Raw genomic sequence first — 16,593 nt, 5'->3', positions numbered from 1 at the left:
AGAAATCCGAGAGAGGCAGTGAATGGACACAGCATGATTTCTGATATGTTCAAAAGAGCGCTTACTTAGCCACGGTGGTTGACTATAACCGTTACGGTGATGGAATCTGGGACCTTCTGCGGAAGGTCGCAGATTCTATCCCGACCGTGGTGGCCGCAACTCACGTTAAAGGGTATAATAGAAGTTTCCGGAGCCTTCCATTATGGCGTGCCACACAACCATTTCATGGTTTTGGCACGTAGAATCCCGGATATTAAAGACCGCTTACAGGCAGTGCATATTCAAGCACCCTCCGAATTTCATAGTGTACATCTTGAGCGTTGATGCGTTCTTTTCACCATCTTCCGTTGTTTGCAGTATGTGTGACATGTGTGACTTGAATTTGTATAGACGCTGCCCAAAAAGAAGTTATTACAACAGATGTGTCACGGCATTTTCCGCGTTACCGCTCTATGATTGGACACTCTGACCGTGAGTGAGAAGCTTTCTGTTGCACCATAAAAATTGACTCTCAACCTTGATGAACTATTTGCGCTGAAACTTTTCCTTGAATACAGTGGCATTTTCGGCTTATATTAGTGCAATTTAGTTTTTCTTATATATACATGACAGTTCATAATTATGGGAATATTGACTGTTGAGTTGAGTATGTGACTGTTATGTTGACAATTATGTGACTGCTCGGCGTGCACAGTGGGTTCTGCTTTTAGTTAACATCACCATATATGCACGTATATGTGATTGTTCAGTACGTTGTTTATGCTAAAACTGTTATGCTAAATAGTATATTCTATGTGCTGTGGACTTGCTGTGCTTGGAGACTTGTACATTCCGTGAACTTTGTTATTAGGCACTTTTAAGCGATAAAGAGTGGTCGGTGCCCTATTGGTGCACCAACATGTCCTTACATTCCATCAGTAAAAAAAAAAAAAAGTCGCATTCCTGCATCCCCGTATTTTTTTAAAACGTACTGGTGGTCTACATGGTAGGACATTGCAGCATGTGACAGCGCACATCAAGTTAAACAAAGAACACGCATACAAATGTATCATCAATTTCTGGGCGTGTTCTTTGTGTAACCTGGTGTGTGCTGTCATGTGCTGACCACTTACTTTTTTTCTGTTGTGTTTAGCGTGGAGTGGTGAAGTACTCCACCTTGACACTAATTAGAGCTGACAGTGAGCACTTCAGCAGCTTTAGCGCAGCAAAGACTTTCGGTTCCTTAATCTAGGAAGCACCATACATATATGGTCGGTGCAATGCGCCATACGCGCTAATTTGGTTCGGTGATGACGCAGTTTAGGCAGCCGGCCTCGGAGTTGACTGGCTTCGCGTCGTAGTCTCGGATGAGTTCCAGATAAGTCGGACGAGGAAGCTCTGAAGCCGCATACGGCGCTCATTGTCACTCTGTCTGTCTGTATACATTTTTTTCACGGGTGATTGCGACCGTGAATTACATTGTCCGTTAGCTCATTGTCTATTCAATGATGGGTCTGCGGAAAATCACCAAGTTGGGCTAGTTGGCTGACGTTCATTTCCTTAAGGTTTAACTCTGCTAATGAAGAAAAAAAAAGACAGAGTAAGCAAAAGACAGTACGTGCACAGTACAACTAACACTGCATTGAGGGAAATATGCGATATATACTGCGGACAAGAAACAACTGCATGAGCTCATTGGCGAGACAAGGTCACGTGAACGCTTCAAGCAGTCAGTCACAATATAGCTTCTAGACACTATACTTCACAATCGGCAGGTAGTACCGACAGATGGCTGACGCACCTCCATGTTTTCTTTGTCACAAAGGTCTCGGGGCTCTCGTGTATTGCGGTTCTCATGATGATACAAAACTCTGCTTACATCCAGAAGTGGGTGGAACGCCTTCAGTATTGGCTATTGAAGGTCCCTGCAGTAATATGCCACATGGGAATAACCATCGCATGAATACCTCTTCGAATATTCTTTTAAACTACCCGTCTAGCTCATATACACAAGAGCACAGGTGAAAGGGAACTCATACACATAGGACACAAGCCCAGGTGACATACTACAGGGTCTTTTACTTTAAGCAAGGTCGAAAATATGGTAAGATAGTTCGGTAGCAGTCTTCCTTTCCAGTGACATCGCATTCCCCGTGAGACAGGTTCCTCGTAACAATACGTAGGTTGACAGGTCACAACGAGGTGGGACACATGCCACGGTTGTCTATTGGCTTGCTGACCCACAGGTCACGGGATCGAATCCCGGCGGCGGCGGCCGCATTTTTGATGTAAGCGAGAATTCTTGAGGCCTGTGTGCTTTAATTTAGGTGCACGCTAAAGAACCCTAGGTGGTCGAAATTTCCGGAGTCCTCTACTACGGCGTCTCTCTATATCAACCCCACAGTATTTTTTTCAGAAAAATTTTGTGGTGTTCGGTTGTCTCCACGGGTAAACGGTCAACGACAGCAGGGAAAGTATAGGAGCGTGATGGCAATACCGCAACGAATTTCCCCGAGTTGCTAAAACACCCTAGAATGGGGTTGCATGGCCGGTGTGAATACGAGTGGGTGTCGCGCCAGGAGCAGTTATCAGAACAAGTTGCAAAGGGAAAAAAAAACTTTATACCCACTGTAGAGTACTAACAAGTTTGCAGTCTTCGTCAGCGGGCGCAGTGCTCTTCGGTAAGCCTGACCAAATAGGAAAATTGGGGTCCACAACCACATTCTCCTCTCGATACGGTTGCCAGAGGTCCAGCAATCCTGCACCACTTGCTGATGAGTAATGATGATCCAGCCCTTGCCTCCAAAAGTTAATGTCTTGCCGACGACGTATAGTGTGTTGAGGTGGGTGACGTACAGGTCTGATGAGCCTTTTGAGGAACAAGCACCCCGGTTACATCACTTGCCTTTATTGGGCGGCATAAGGCCGGTCTGATTAAATCTGCGTGGCTTCAGTCATGCGGCATAGAAGGTGTGGGCGGAGCTTAGTTTTTTCCCGTTCATCCTGCTCATAAACTTGCTTTGCAGCCTTTGAGAGGCCGCGTTGTGCGACAGTCGGCGTCGTTGGTCGGGGCCGGCAAGGCAGTGGCACTATACAATATTCCATCCTGTGGTGAATGTCGCAAACAAAATGATGACTTGTCAATTTTTCTCATTACACGCACACACGAACGGACCATTCCTTTTAGGGGCGAAGATCCCAAAGTCGTGGTTCTGTCCATCATTTCTACATGATCACCTAGTTGTATGATGTGCGCTCTATAGTGTGATAGGAGTGGGCAGACGGACGGATGGACTGACAGACAGATGAACCTACAGACAGAAAGGCAGACGGATGGGTGGACGGACGGACGCTTCGTCCCTCTCATCATTATTCACTTTGGAAATATGCTGTGCATTTCAGTTTTTTTTTTTTTTGGGGGGGGGGGGGGTACAACTTGTTCACCATAGCGGTCCGTAACTTACTTGAGATTATGTGATACCTCATGCTGATAAAGAATCTCAGCCTAACATTTTTTTTTTGCTTCCAATCGTTGACACGCGCCGAGGCAGAACGTCGCTTTTAATCCTCTCGATTATTTTGTCACAGGGCGCTGCAGTATAAGATAGCTCGGATACCCAGCCAGTCAATCTGGTCACCTGGTGTGTGACACTATCTTTTACGACGTGGCCGCGAGATTTAAGAACAGCACCAATGCTGGACAGAACGATTTAATTTTTTAAAGCCTTTGAGTGTAACATCACTTTTAATTACCATGATTAAAAAAGCCTTCAGCTATGGCTCTCCTTGTGTTGCATGTGTCCTTGTTTGTATTAGCGCAGTTAAGGCATTGCAGAATTTGTCTGCATGTTGTATTTATTTATATTTGCGGTTTAACGTCTCAAAACAACCATACGATTATGAAAGATGCCGTAGTGTAGGGGTCCGGAAATTTTGATCACCCGGGGTTCTTCAACGTGCAGCCAAACCTGGGTACACGAGCCTATAGCATTTCCATCTCCATCGAAAAATGCAGCCGTCGAAGTCGGGATTCGAACCCGCGACCTGCGGCTCAGCAGCCGAATACCTTGGGCACTAGAGCACTGTGGCGGGTGCGAGCTGCTCGGCATCTGGTGACTCCGAGTTAGAGGACCGGAGCGGCCAACCAAAACAAAAGTTCACTTTTTAGAATAATTGGTAATATATGAAAGATACCAATTGACACGTAAACAATTATTGGTCGCATTTTTAATTGAAAGATGCACAGTCTGGTCACAAGTTTCGCGTAGTTTGTAATTTTTCATGGCGGCTCTGTTGAGAGTGAGGGCAAGTGCTGAATAAGTGCTGTGCAATCATTTTTTGTGAAGAACTGCAAGACGGGTTATAAAAAGCGTGACCGTTTCTAAAACGCGTAAACCTTGTTCTTAATGCGTGAACAAGGCAATGATGTGCTCCACGAGGAGGCTGTCGCACGACTAAATGGGAAGGCATGGGACCTTCAAAAATTATTTTCTTTCTTAAAACTGAAATTGGAATGAAAATACTTGACTCATAAAAATGGCTACTCATTTGCTTTCGATTAAGGTACAAAGTCTTTAGGAGCAACACATCGTTATTGTGTTTCAATATATGAACCAAAATAATGATTTTGTCAATTATATGACTTCTGAAGTTTAGAGATATCAGTGGTCTGAAACCATTTTCAACGTCAAACGCACATTTTGTAGAGTAAAAATCGTTGCTCAGTCATTCAAACATAACACAAAATTATACGAGAAAAATATTTAAATATGGAACATTTTGACGAATTGTCTAAAGGCGAATATTGCAAATATTTCAGTATTCGAAGTTCGAACACCTTAAAAATGTCTCTGCGTAATAACTAAACCAAATTTAGTACTAAAAGAAAACGCGATGCTCTACTGTTACCCTTTTCTGACAAACCGTACTGAAGCGATATTATTAGAAATTTGGAACGCTCCGAATGAATGACGATGGATGCCGATGGGTATGAGAGAATGATTTTGTGCGCGATTCATATTCCTATATAGCAATCATTCCCGTGGTTCTTTCGCTGGTGTATTTCTTCTGGTCACGTGGAGTGATCAGCATTTCTCCGAAGCAACGAAGTAACGCCCATTAGTCAGATGTTCTTTTAAAACCCAGGAGCTCTTCGTGTTAGGTATATTGCAAAATTGTTAGTGCACATGCGCGAGCAAGTTTGTATTCAACCAATCAGATATATATATAAAAAAAAACTCTTGGACAACTTTCTGGGACCATGAAGGGAAAGCTACGGGTGTGGAACTACAGCACATGTCGCCTTCCGGTAAGGAGTCTGGCTCAGACTCACTTTTCGAATGCCAGCCGTGTTCCAATATTACCACTGCATATAATTCGCTACGCCTGCTTACACAGCTATTTGTGAGTGAAACTCGACACAAGCTTTCTCGGCGAGTCGTCGAAATAGCTGGAGGGCGACGAGCACACGCCTAAAGACGAATACGCCATTTTGACTGGTACTGTGACGCCATTTTTACCTGCCATTTTGTGCAGGTAAAGCGTGCGACGTTTTCAGGCGCGCAAAACTGCGAGATGACACTTCATCCGGCAATACAACTATTAATATCTCCTGGGTTCATGAAGCATCTATTTATGGACAACATTCCGTACAAAATAATATATATATATTTCTTTCATTAGCTTCTCGAGGGAAACAGAGACGCATTTGTGGGACTATATTCTTCAGCGGTGGCACATGTCCGCTTTGGTCCCGTTACCTTCCCTTCATTGCCCAAAAAAGTTGTCCCCACCACAAACTAGATGGCAAACCGTTTTCTTTTTCCGCATTCACCATTAACACGTGCATTTCTTTTACTTCGTTTCTCCAGTTTTTTTGTTGCACAGGGTGAACACACAATGAGGCGTGATATTCCTGCAGTGAACTTTGAAAAGCCTTTGTGGTGCTTCCGCACCTTCGCTGGAACGTGGAAGGGGGATCGAGCTTGGAGCTAGAAAAAGCAGTCTCGTAACAATAATTCTGGTTTGAAAAAGTTGCTGCGGGAAAGCCAACTTTTACAGGTCTTTTTAAAGCGTAGGCAATAGGTGCGCTTACTGTTTTGCAAAGTGTCCCTTCCGATTTCTCATTCTTAGGTGACACAAAAAATGTTGGCAGCAGGCTAGAATGCGGAACTTTTGTTCAAACCTGCTCTTAAACCCCTCCTTTGTACAAAAGCTTAGCAAGGGTGAGTTATTTTTTGGCAACGGTGCATTCGTCATTGGAGGCCTGTCAATAGTTCTGCAGATTCTCTCAGTTTTTCTTATTTTTCTATTCTAATGATTCTAACTTGATCGTCACGTTCGACTGCTTACCCCCCCCCCCCCCCCCTTTTCTTTTTGAACCGGGGCCACGTGTGGTGCATTGGCTATATGACCCAGTTGAGAACACTCCATGAAAAGTTTTCTTGACAGCACTGTCGAAGCTTCAGAACCAAAGCGCATGCCTGATACCGCGTGAAGAAATTGTACTTTGCTGAAAAATCCCGCATTTTGTTTTGCTGAAATGTAGCATTATCCGTTATAATAGCCAAACTCTTGCGGAACGTCGTGGATAAAATGCAGTTATTGTTGACTTTGAAAAAAAAAATGTTTTACCTTACTTAAACAGCGCTACCTGTTCAGCAGCCCATATTCCAAAGTATATGACGTGGTGGGTCAGTCTGCGGCCACAAAGACACTGTTTAAATCTCCAAGAAAAATATGCTTTTAGCATGCCACAAAAATCTTCACTGAACCATCGCATTGTTTCTCGTAATCACATTCTAAATGCGTTAACCATTGGAGTGAGTGAAACCGAAGTCTGTCCAAAGCTGCCGTATTACTTGAGGAGCAGCACGAATGTGTGGAAGCCCTGCCTCCACAGCTATAGCTCACTGTTTGAGCCCCACCGGCGAGATCTTCGACAATGTGTCAACGCGAGTCAATTGAATCAACGAGAAGTATTACATTACAGAAGAGTGTAGGGGGCGTGCAATGTTGAAAGGACACTGTGAAAACAAATGTTAAGTCTACGCGCATCATTAAACTACCACCCAACAAACCTTGCCGTGTTCACGTCGCAAAAATAAATAAAGAGAAAACGTCCGTGCACCTTTTGCGATATTCAAGTCACCCTTCTCTAAGGTTGAATAAAAAGTCGCATACGTCATCATGTTTCCCGAAGATGTGGACATAACACACACAAAAAAAATCAAAATTTCAGTAAAGAATATGAGCGTATATGTGCACAAACAGCTCAAACCATAAACGTTCTGACCGAGTAACTTCTAAGAAACTGTAATATTGAGAACTGACAATTAAAAAAAAAAGTATAGGGCGTGTTATTACGGAAAATTGAACTGAACCTGCAGCCTAAGCTTGCAGGTTAGGTTCCTGTCGACAGCAAGTAATATTTCCGTACCATTTGCTTTATTCATTTATATCATAAGTACTCAAATAGCATTCCTTATATGGCATTATGGCCCATTAGTTCTTCAAAGTTCCATAGTTGCCTTCTTTCCTTCTTTTGAAGAAAGTTTTGCGACAGGTTTTGGCGTTTAGTTACAACAATAGAAAAAGAAAAGAACACATAAGTGATAATATAAGAACTGTTCAACAGGAAAGGCAATCCCCCAAATCCGACTATGCGGACAACCAGCACTTACCTGTCAGCTAGTATTACAAGCAAACTGATATATTGCTTTAGGAAAGCAACTCTTCTCAGCGGGAACACGTTTTTTCCTACTTGGTGACGATGATTTGCTGCTGTTCGCTTTCTAACGGGTGGTTGTAATAACAGTGTAGCACTTACATATGAAAAAAAAGAAAAAAAAAAAAGATGGGAATCTATGTCGCATTAGCACGCCGCCAGCGAAAGCGGACACGCTTTCCTTTCACTTAGCCAGTAAAAGAAAGAAAGTTAAAAAAAAAAAAACAAACCTCCAGCTTGACCTTTTCTAACTCTGAAAACAACTTTCACCTGCGCTGAGGACGAGCCCCGCTCACCAGTCTGTTCCTTTCTTATCTCCTCGCCTTTCCACTGGCTGATTTGTACGCAGTATTCGCTATTGACTTCGACCCCCGGAGAAGAGTACATTCCCTTCGCAGAAGTGATACGTAGGTGAGAGTAGCGAAAAGTTCGGGCGAAATCGGGGTCACTGGGACGTAGCCCCAGCCACACCCTTTCCCGATCCCTTCTTTCTCGCTCACTCTCTCCCCCTCCCAATCCTCCTTCTGACGATGATCTTCCATCCGACGGAGCGCGCGTCCGATGACAAGTGGCCGTAACTAAACGCGGGGCCCCCCCAGTTTTTCCCTCGTCACGTTCACTTTTTTTCTTCTTTTGTCCAAGGTCCGCAGCGCACCCTATTCGTCACGCGACCACTCGCCTGACCAGACGCGGCGCGCAGACGTCCATCGCTTCACTATCAGCGCTTGTGTCGGTCGACTCGCGTGGTCGTCAGGAAATCGGACGTCGGAAGTACGCGGACCGTGAAGGCGCACGAAGGTATCGGGAGTACACACATGGCCAACCCGGTGCATCACGACCTGCTGGTGGTATTGACGGCGTGGCTTCTTTCCCACCCAATTACGTCATCCGCTGCTGCTATAGGTGGGTTCATTTTCATTGTTGATTTCGCGACCTCAGGTTGGGGCGAGAATTTAGCAAGTTTGGGACTTAGGAAAAGGTGTAGCTAGCCCGAAGCACTTGTTCGGAAAATCACCCGTCCTGTGTCGCATCGGTTTATTGACAATTGTTTACTTCGTTATGCGTAACTCATAAATACGACTTACTTGGGCTTTTATGCTCTGTGCATTGTTCTTTTTATACACCTGCTTATGTATTTACAAATTTGCTACCGACTCTTTCGACAAATATACCTGGTTTTAGCTACGGAAATATTTCAGGATTCATGACTCTATTGCTGCCTGCTCCTAGGTACCCTTTCAAACCCTTTTCTTTGTTCGGTTTCTACCTAGTCCTTACAGGCGATGTATACACAGAATCGCTTGTTTTACTGATTATTCTATTGTATGTAAACAACTTGAATCAACGACACCTTTTCCTGTCGATGGCTTGTGCTTCCTGGGTACCTACCACCTTTTTTTTTTTGTCATTTGTGCCCCCGCCCTTGCTTAGCATTACTGCTGCATGCGTAGCGACAACATCAAGCTATATCCGACTTCCTTATTCATCCGAACTGTGTCTGCTTCACTTCCCACTGATTCACTGCCGCATTGCGATCACTCAGCTGGAAAGTGCACCTGAAGTAAATGACAAAAAGGCATAGTGCCGTTCACGGCTCATAAAGCTCACCGGGTGGCATTGTTTCCCTTGACACTGGATGCTCGGTGTTCGTACCTATTAAATTTGGCCGCGCCAGCAACCGGTACATTATCCAGAGAAACAAGGTATCGGTAGTTTTCCTTTATTGGCTGCCCATAACCATGTGACTTATCTGCCGCGCATTTCTGGTGTACCTGTATTGCTGTTTTTTACCTTAATGTTTAGCTTTTAGCCGCCATTTAGCTATTTTTCCTCTCCGACATTCCGCAACATTGTCAAGGGTAGTCAAGGACCTGAGCTTCCCTTACCCAACCTAACGTAACACGCCCCACAGGCATTTCCCAGGCAGATTGCGGCTAGATTATCCACCCCAGAGCTAGCTCGCAGACGAGCATCTCTAAGGTGGACAATATCACGCCTAGGTCGCGGTATTCCTCTAGCCTCGGCAGCACCTGATGAGCCTCGGCACACTCCCCAGAGAACGTCACTTGAAACCCTCCAAACTGCCGGTACCCGGTTGGTCGATATACTCTACCGGCTGCCGGTAATATAGACACTACCTTAAATTTTGGCACTCATGTGATTGTTTTCTTTTTCTTTCGCTCTCTTTATTACGCCTATGGTCACATTGTAATTGAATAATTAGTAGTAAAATGAACTATTCAATATTATTTAAATGGTGCGAACATGACGCTCCAGTAGTATAAAATGTTCATTGGTTATGCTTCGTCGCCAATATATCTTGTGTTCGCGAAGAAAACGGGGAGGCATACAGGGCTGCACACTATCCCCACCATTGTGGTTCGCGTGGCCAGACTCACTCCTCGGTTGTAACGAAACAGGTTTACCTTAAAACGGTCTTACAGGTTTCAGCCTGGCTAAACTGGTTACTTCTCACGCGCCAAGCTCACCTGCTTTGGCTCTCAGTTTCGCTGGGTTGAGCACAGAGTGCGTGACGGATTTGTCAGCGAATATTTTACGCGCACAAGGCAAAGCGCCTGACAATGGGCGTGCACGTGTCATTGCCCGTCCAACATTTCGGAACGTAGCCGAAAAAAGCTTTTATGCAGTGCCACGTGACATACTAGTCTGCTTAGTTCTACGAATCATGATGGGTGACTTGCAAAATCTAGCGTGACGGCCTTGAGAGACTTCCTTTTCTATGAATTCGGCGGAAGAACACAGTGTTCTACCTCAACACCGCCCATCCTAGAATCAGCTGCTACTGAACTCCAGCAGAGGGCAAGCCTCAGTGCACAACCTGAGGGGTTCGGTTGGTGCTTGTTCTGAACAATGGTTTCTCCGAAAGGGAAGAAGCACTTCACGAATGCACGAGGTGTTTCTTGGGGGAACGGGAGGGTGAATTTTTCTGCAGCCGTAGCGAAGCGTGGCAGCTTGGGCTAGTTGGTATGACATGACGATAGTTATAGCACGAGAACAGAACGACGTGTTCTGTTCGTGTCCTTCTTGTCTCTTTGTCGTCGTTCTGTTCTCGCGCTATAACTATCGTCCCCTTGTGCAGCTGTCTCGAGGCATCGGCACCGTCGACGGTGGGCGCACACTTTTCGCGCTTTCTTCTTTCAGTCCTTTTCCCCAAATGACGCTGGGGCAGTGCTACCAAGCATTGATGTGCCCCCTTCAAGAAATCAAAGAATAATTACACAAATTTGTTACGTTCATACATGCCAACTCCTCCGATTTTCCCGTAAAACGTACGAATTTCGATCGCGCTTACGATTTTACGAATCTTGCCTGTAAGTTTACGAAAAATACTTTATATACGATAAAGAAATAAACTCAGTTAAATTGCGCGGCCTCCACGATTGGCTGTGTCACATTGCCGTAGCTAGTCGCGGAGGCCACAAAAACGGCGTTGTGCTGTAATCCGCCACCAGGAGAGAACAATATGTATTGGTGTTATCATCATCTGATGGTATTGTTTTTTTGTTGGAATAAGTAAATAAGGGCTTAGTCATTGGGGCTGGGAACCTAGTTTATTTATTTGCAGGTGGCACCTCAGGTAGCTTTCACGTATACACAGCTGGGCTACGTCAGTGCACAAAATGCGTGCAGAATAACGGAAAAGGGGGGGGGGGGCAAGTTGGTTGTGGTTCATAGTGAATTGTATTGGGCAGCGTTAGGACGTATACAAGAACGAGAAAAGACAGGACATGTGCTGCGTATTTTGTCTTTCATCGTCTTTGAGTTTGTCCTAATGCAGCCCCACATAATTAAAAATAATGAACATGAGCACCGAGTTCACAACCCCCTTCGGCGTGCGTGACCTCTCCTCTCTCAAAAAAAAAAAATTATTGCCGAGGCGAGGACGTCCGATTTTGTACTCCAGTGCACATCCATAAAGCAGGTGTCCGCTCTATTTTTAAGAAAGAATGTTGCAGGCGGCCTTTTGTGTGTCGACGGGGAGAAGTGGGACATTTCGCACGCAGTTTTGAGCGAAGAGCTACATTAATAACGATTAAATGGAAGGAAGTACACAAGGTGTTAGGCCAACATATAGTAAAAAAAAGGCCTTTTTTTTCTGTCATGCCTGGTGGCACACATCCTCCCACCCCGTTACAAAGAAGATAATCGTAGCGTTCATCAAATATTCCTAGGGCGACACGTGCTTAAAGTGAGATTTTAAATATGCTACACGTTATATTGTTAACATTAAATGGATCTATGTGCGTCCCCACAAGTTATCTCACCTTCAACAGTTTGTTTGAGTACTCAATAAAATAAAAAGCAGTATGACTAACAAAAGGGTTCAAGGAAAGTACACAAAGGAAGCAATTTGACAAGGTTGTTACAGGGAGGTCAGGAAGACTCGCCTATTTCACGTCTGAGCCCACAGAGAGAAGAGAGAGAAAAAAACAGAGGGAGGGATGGGTCTTACAGAAGGTGTAGCGAACCTGAAGGCTAATACGAAAGTACACATATTCTCGCATTCTTCAGCTTACCTGCAGGCGCTGCGCCATGCTCTCAACCGGGCTAAAGAAATTAGGCGCCGCCTTCTTCTAAACACCACCAGCTTACCTGCGCAAGTAGATGCATACTTTGCTTTCAAAACTATACGTTTTAGAACAGATGGACCTCGTGTCAAACAATAAGGCATGCCCTACTGAATAATCACAAGATACTTCCTTTCCTATTTTGTCTTCAACGTCGAGATAGTTACGCTGAAGTCATTTTTTTTGTCACTGATATCCGGTAATTCTTCCCGCCACAAAATGTTTGAGCTTAATGCCAAATCCCTTGTATTGTCGTCCGAGTGTGCTTTTAGGCTAATCTTGGAGCTCCACCCTGGCAACTCATCCTTATTCTACCACCACGTAGTGTGATAGAGTTGGCCGCTGCTTTTATCCCTCCGGGAAATAAAAGCCCCCATGGTGCAGTATGCAATCGCATAATGAATGGCTCAAAAAAGAAAGCAAGCTTATTTTTCTTGTCAATCGTTGTATTGACTCAATATGCTTCGGTATGCCCACGACACCCCCTGGAGGCTTTCTGCGGATAACATAGCGTTGCATCACTTCCAGAACTGGAGGCCTTGTGACTTCTACAATTCATTTCTTTCTTCTCTGTCCACGTACCGATTTTCTCACGCCCCTCTCCGAAAGTTTTCTGCACTTAACAAGGTACTTTAATGCCTGAGGCATTGTAAGCTCTATGCACCCATATTGTTTTCCGCTGCCTCCGTGATGAGCTCTCATTTCACCAAACGACGGTCTCATGATGACGTCACAAATGCAAGTTCTGACATGGCGGCGACGTCATGTGATGACGTCGTTGGGCGATGATAAATTTTTGCGTCACTGAAGTCTACGCCGCTTATTTTTTTGCGGTTAATGAGGGATCTCGAAGCTCTCGCCTTAATTTTATACATCATCTGGTGTTTCACGAGCCAAAACTAAGCTACAATTAGGAGGCATGCCATAGTGGAGGGCTCCGGAAATTTCGAAGACATCGCGTACAGTGACATTTCACGGTACGCAAACTTCTAGATTTTCACCTCCATCATAATGGGACCACCACGACCGAGGTTGAACCTGTTGAGCATTGTACTGTAACTACAGCCATGGTCACTCGATGAAAACACACCGTCCCTGTACAGCCGAGGGGGACTAACCCTTCCGGTAATTAGGTGTTTGCTTCAAGGGCAAAAGTTTGCGCAGAAACAAGGACACTATTGGAACGTAGGAAATTCATAAGGCTGGACTGAGATCATCATAGCCCTATTTTTCCCTTTTTTTTTTTTGCAGGAAAACAAAGAAGTTACCAATGCGGCAGGCAGATGATACGGGACGGGAGAATCGTAGGTGGACAAGATGCTTACGACGGCGAGTTTCCTTGGGTGGTAGGTCCACACATCTACTTAAACAAAACAAAACAAAAAAGTAAACATCAGTGCCCACACAGCGCATTGCAATTCAAAACCTTTTCATTCAATTCGCCCCAGTAAAATATGACAGCTCAATTGCTTATACCTCGGTGTGCCTCAGAAAGTTTCTTGTTTAAAAGGATATGTCTCGGAAATGTCTACGCTATGCAAAAAAAAAAAAAAAAAAACGCCATTGGCTTTAAGAAACCATGTTGTCACCATAATCATAAATCACCGCCTCAATACCTTCACTATCTCGAAAGAAAACCTACATTCAAGCTCCACAAATGTAGATATCCACCTGAGCATTGTTACTCCAGTGCATTTGTAACTTACATTTACTATCATTCGTATTGTTTCTGTACCGAGGACGCCAGCCTTTGCGAATACTAACACGATGCGTTCCGTGCCTAGGACGATGCTTAACGACTGGCTTCATATTTACAAAAACTTTCACGTGCCACGGTGATTTATTACTCACGCTGTTTTAGCTGGTTATCTCCGAACAGTTCAGTGATACAACGAGCTTAACGCAAACAGGGCGTAGATGCGTATGCATAAGCCAGTTGTCTGGTCGTAGAATAATTTTCGATGTTTTGGTTTTTAGTGTAATGTTACAAAGCCGGCTGGTTTATTTATTGCTCTTTTTCTTTTTTTTGCGCACAGGCGTCACTGCGTCTTTATGGCCAGCATTTTTGTGGCGGAGCCATCCTGAACAAGCGCTGGATTATTACGGCCGCTCACTGCCTTCGCAGGTAACCCGATAACTTTTTTTGTATTACTCGGAGGAAATCCAGTGACTTAACTGCATACAGATTAAGATGCTTGGCAATCACAAAAGCTATTGTTCTTTCCGTTTTGTGCATTAGAAAATATTGTTACATGGTTTATTTTCTTGTTTAGATTCAGGTACTAAATTGAACTGCAAGCTCTACTGAATGCCTTAAAAAACATCCACATAACCTATATAACACTCAGACTAGGCAGACGTCATTGACAAAGTATCATTGCATGAATGCGGCTTTTTATTCATGCTAGCTGAAACTTCAGCTGAATGTCTAGCTGAAATTTCTTTGACTCTCTCTGTTTTGTTTTGTTCTTTCCTTAGTAAACCACCGCGATCATTCAGCGTTCGACTGGGCGAGTACAGCATCGGGAAGACAGAGGAAGACCACGAACCACAGGATATCCGGCTGGTGCGCTACATCATCCATCCGATGTATTCGCAGCCCAAGCGATACAACAACGACGTCGCCCTGTTAGAGCTCGCTCAGGACGTCAAGTTCAACCGCTACGTCATTCCCATCTGCCTCCCGGAAGGGCCTCTAGAGCTCCTCGGAAAATCAGCTACCGTCGCCGGCTGGGGCAACATAAAGGACGTTGACAAAGGTACGCCTTGCAATTCTTGTTCCTTAAACAGACTGCTAATGAACAACGACGTTTCACTGTAGGGTTTGCCCGCTGAATAGATGAGTTTGGTATTAATAACGAGCTTCCTCTCCACTGAGAAGTATTGCAAATAAAGCGTGAATTAAAAAATGCATATTACAAAGAAGACTCTTACGTGTGTTAGTGCGAATGCGTGGTTTCGAAGCTGTACGTAAGGATTTCACGTGTTCTATTGCGGAATCAAGTTCTTTCTAGATTTTTAAAGGGGTGGGAGACTGTGGGATTTGATTGACTCTCAATTTCTGGCTACAACAAAGTACTCAAGTTCAGACTTCACATATCCGGTACCTGGAAAGGGCAACCTAGGATTCCGAATCATTCATTGTTGTATGAAAAGACTTGACAGATTTTTCTTTGTGTCTTGGGGACTTTTTCTTCTACGTTATTACATCCTTGTTCTTGATCCTGCTGTTTAATGTAGCTTGACCTTAGTTGCTGCTTTTTGTAAATTGATTTCGTCCGAGATTGACTGACATAGATTTCAGTAGAACATGTCGTATTGTCCTGAACTGTACATCCAGGTAATTTTCATTCGTCGTAAAGTTGAATAAAAAAACAGATACACTAAGTTTGCTTGAAAAGTCATACCACTCTGATAATTCTGCACGGCACCACAGAAAGGAACAAGCTCTAAGCACGAGTGGTTTGTATATCGAGAGACGAACCTGTTTACAGTAAAAACGAGGTTGAGTATTCTTGTTCTCAAACTGATTCCCAACGTGAGGTGTATGGCAACATTGTAAGGTACAATGCCCGCTCTTACAAACGCTACTCACCAAAGGCAGGGAAAAACAGGCATTTCGAGAGGCGAGACTTAGCCGAAAAATGCCAGCCCTGCGGTCAGTAATGGGACGTACCGGGCGAAAACATTCCGAGCAGAGCGGCATTCCCCGAACCACATTAAAGTACAAGCAAGGGGTAAACACAGAAAGGCATTAGCGTTCCTGGAGCCATTGCAAGCGTCGCCACTCATCGAGTATGTATTGCTTGAAACCGGGTTTATACTCTGTCCCCCATCATCATTTCACGTGTTGCGTGCAAGTTGTACTGAAGCTCCATTCCCTCTACGTTAGATTCCTCGGGGGACGGCTTCGCCGGGGTGAGGAAAGACATTCTGCAGAAGGTGACCGTGCCCATCGTTCCAAACGAAGAGTGCAATCGCTGGTACGCCCAGTCGGGCAAGCTGGTGCACCTCCAGGACACACAACTATGCGCCGGCTTCAAAGAAGGAAAGAAAGACGCCTGCCAGGTAAGATAACCACAGGTCTTTTTGTCGGCTCCCAGGCCGCGATTGGGGTAACCCCATGGTGAGATCATTGTTGTGCAGTGCTGACGTACCCGCGCGTTTTCTCACTGAGTCACGGCGCTCGTACTCAATGACTCGAACACAGAAACGAGGGGGTTCGGCACTGAAAATGAGACTCAACTTGGCTGCATCTATCTCCGTTGTATATTTATAGATTGTGCTCGCGGGCTATTC

The 16,593-nt window shown here is 44.7% G+C and overlaps 1 protein-coding gene across 2 annotated transcripts in view; it reads left to right on the top strand.

Annotated features, from left to right (window-relative positions):
- The window catches only part of LOC119172649 (brain-specific serine protease 4), a 31,211-nt gene that overhangs the window by 12,110 nt on the left and 2,508 nt on the right, over positions 1 to 16,593 (top strand). Inside the window, exons 1-5 of one of the 2 annotated variants that reach the window (XM_037423804.2) lie at positions 8,235 to 8,608; positions 13,546 to 13,640; positions 14,331 to 14,419; positions 14,773 to 15,053; positions 16,187 to 16,362. In XM_037423804.2, coding sequence (XP_037279701.2) covers positions 8,521 to 8,608; positions 13,546 to 13,640; positions 14,331 to 14,419; positions 14,773 to 15,053; positions 16,187 to 16,362 — 729 coding nt within the window. In that variant the 5' untranslated portion in view covers positions 8,235 to 8,520. Of the gene's footprint in view, positions 1 to 8,234; positions 8,609 to 13,545; positions 13,641 to 14,330; positions 14,420 to 14,772; positions 15,054 to 16,186; positions 16,363 to 16,593 lie in introns of those variants that run through there. The other variant, XM_075892755.1, reaches the window with a different exon arrangement.

The sequence above is a fragment of the Rhipicephalus microplus genome, chromosome 4 (assembly GCF_043290135.1).
Source record: "Rhipicephalus microplus isolate Deutch F79 chromosome 4, USDA_Rmic, whole genome shotgun sequence".
Lineage (NCBI taxonomy): Eukaryota > Metazoa > Arthropoda > Arachnida > Ixodida > Ixodidae > Rhipicephalus > Rhipicephalus microplus.
This window is presented reverse-complemented; position numbering and strand designations above follow the sequence as displayed.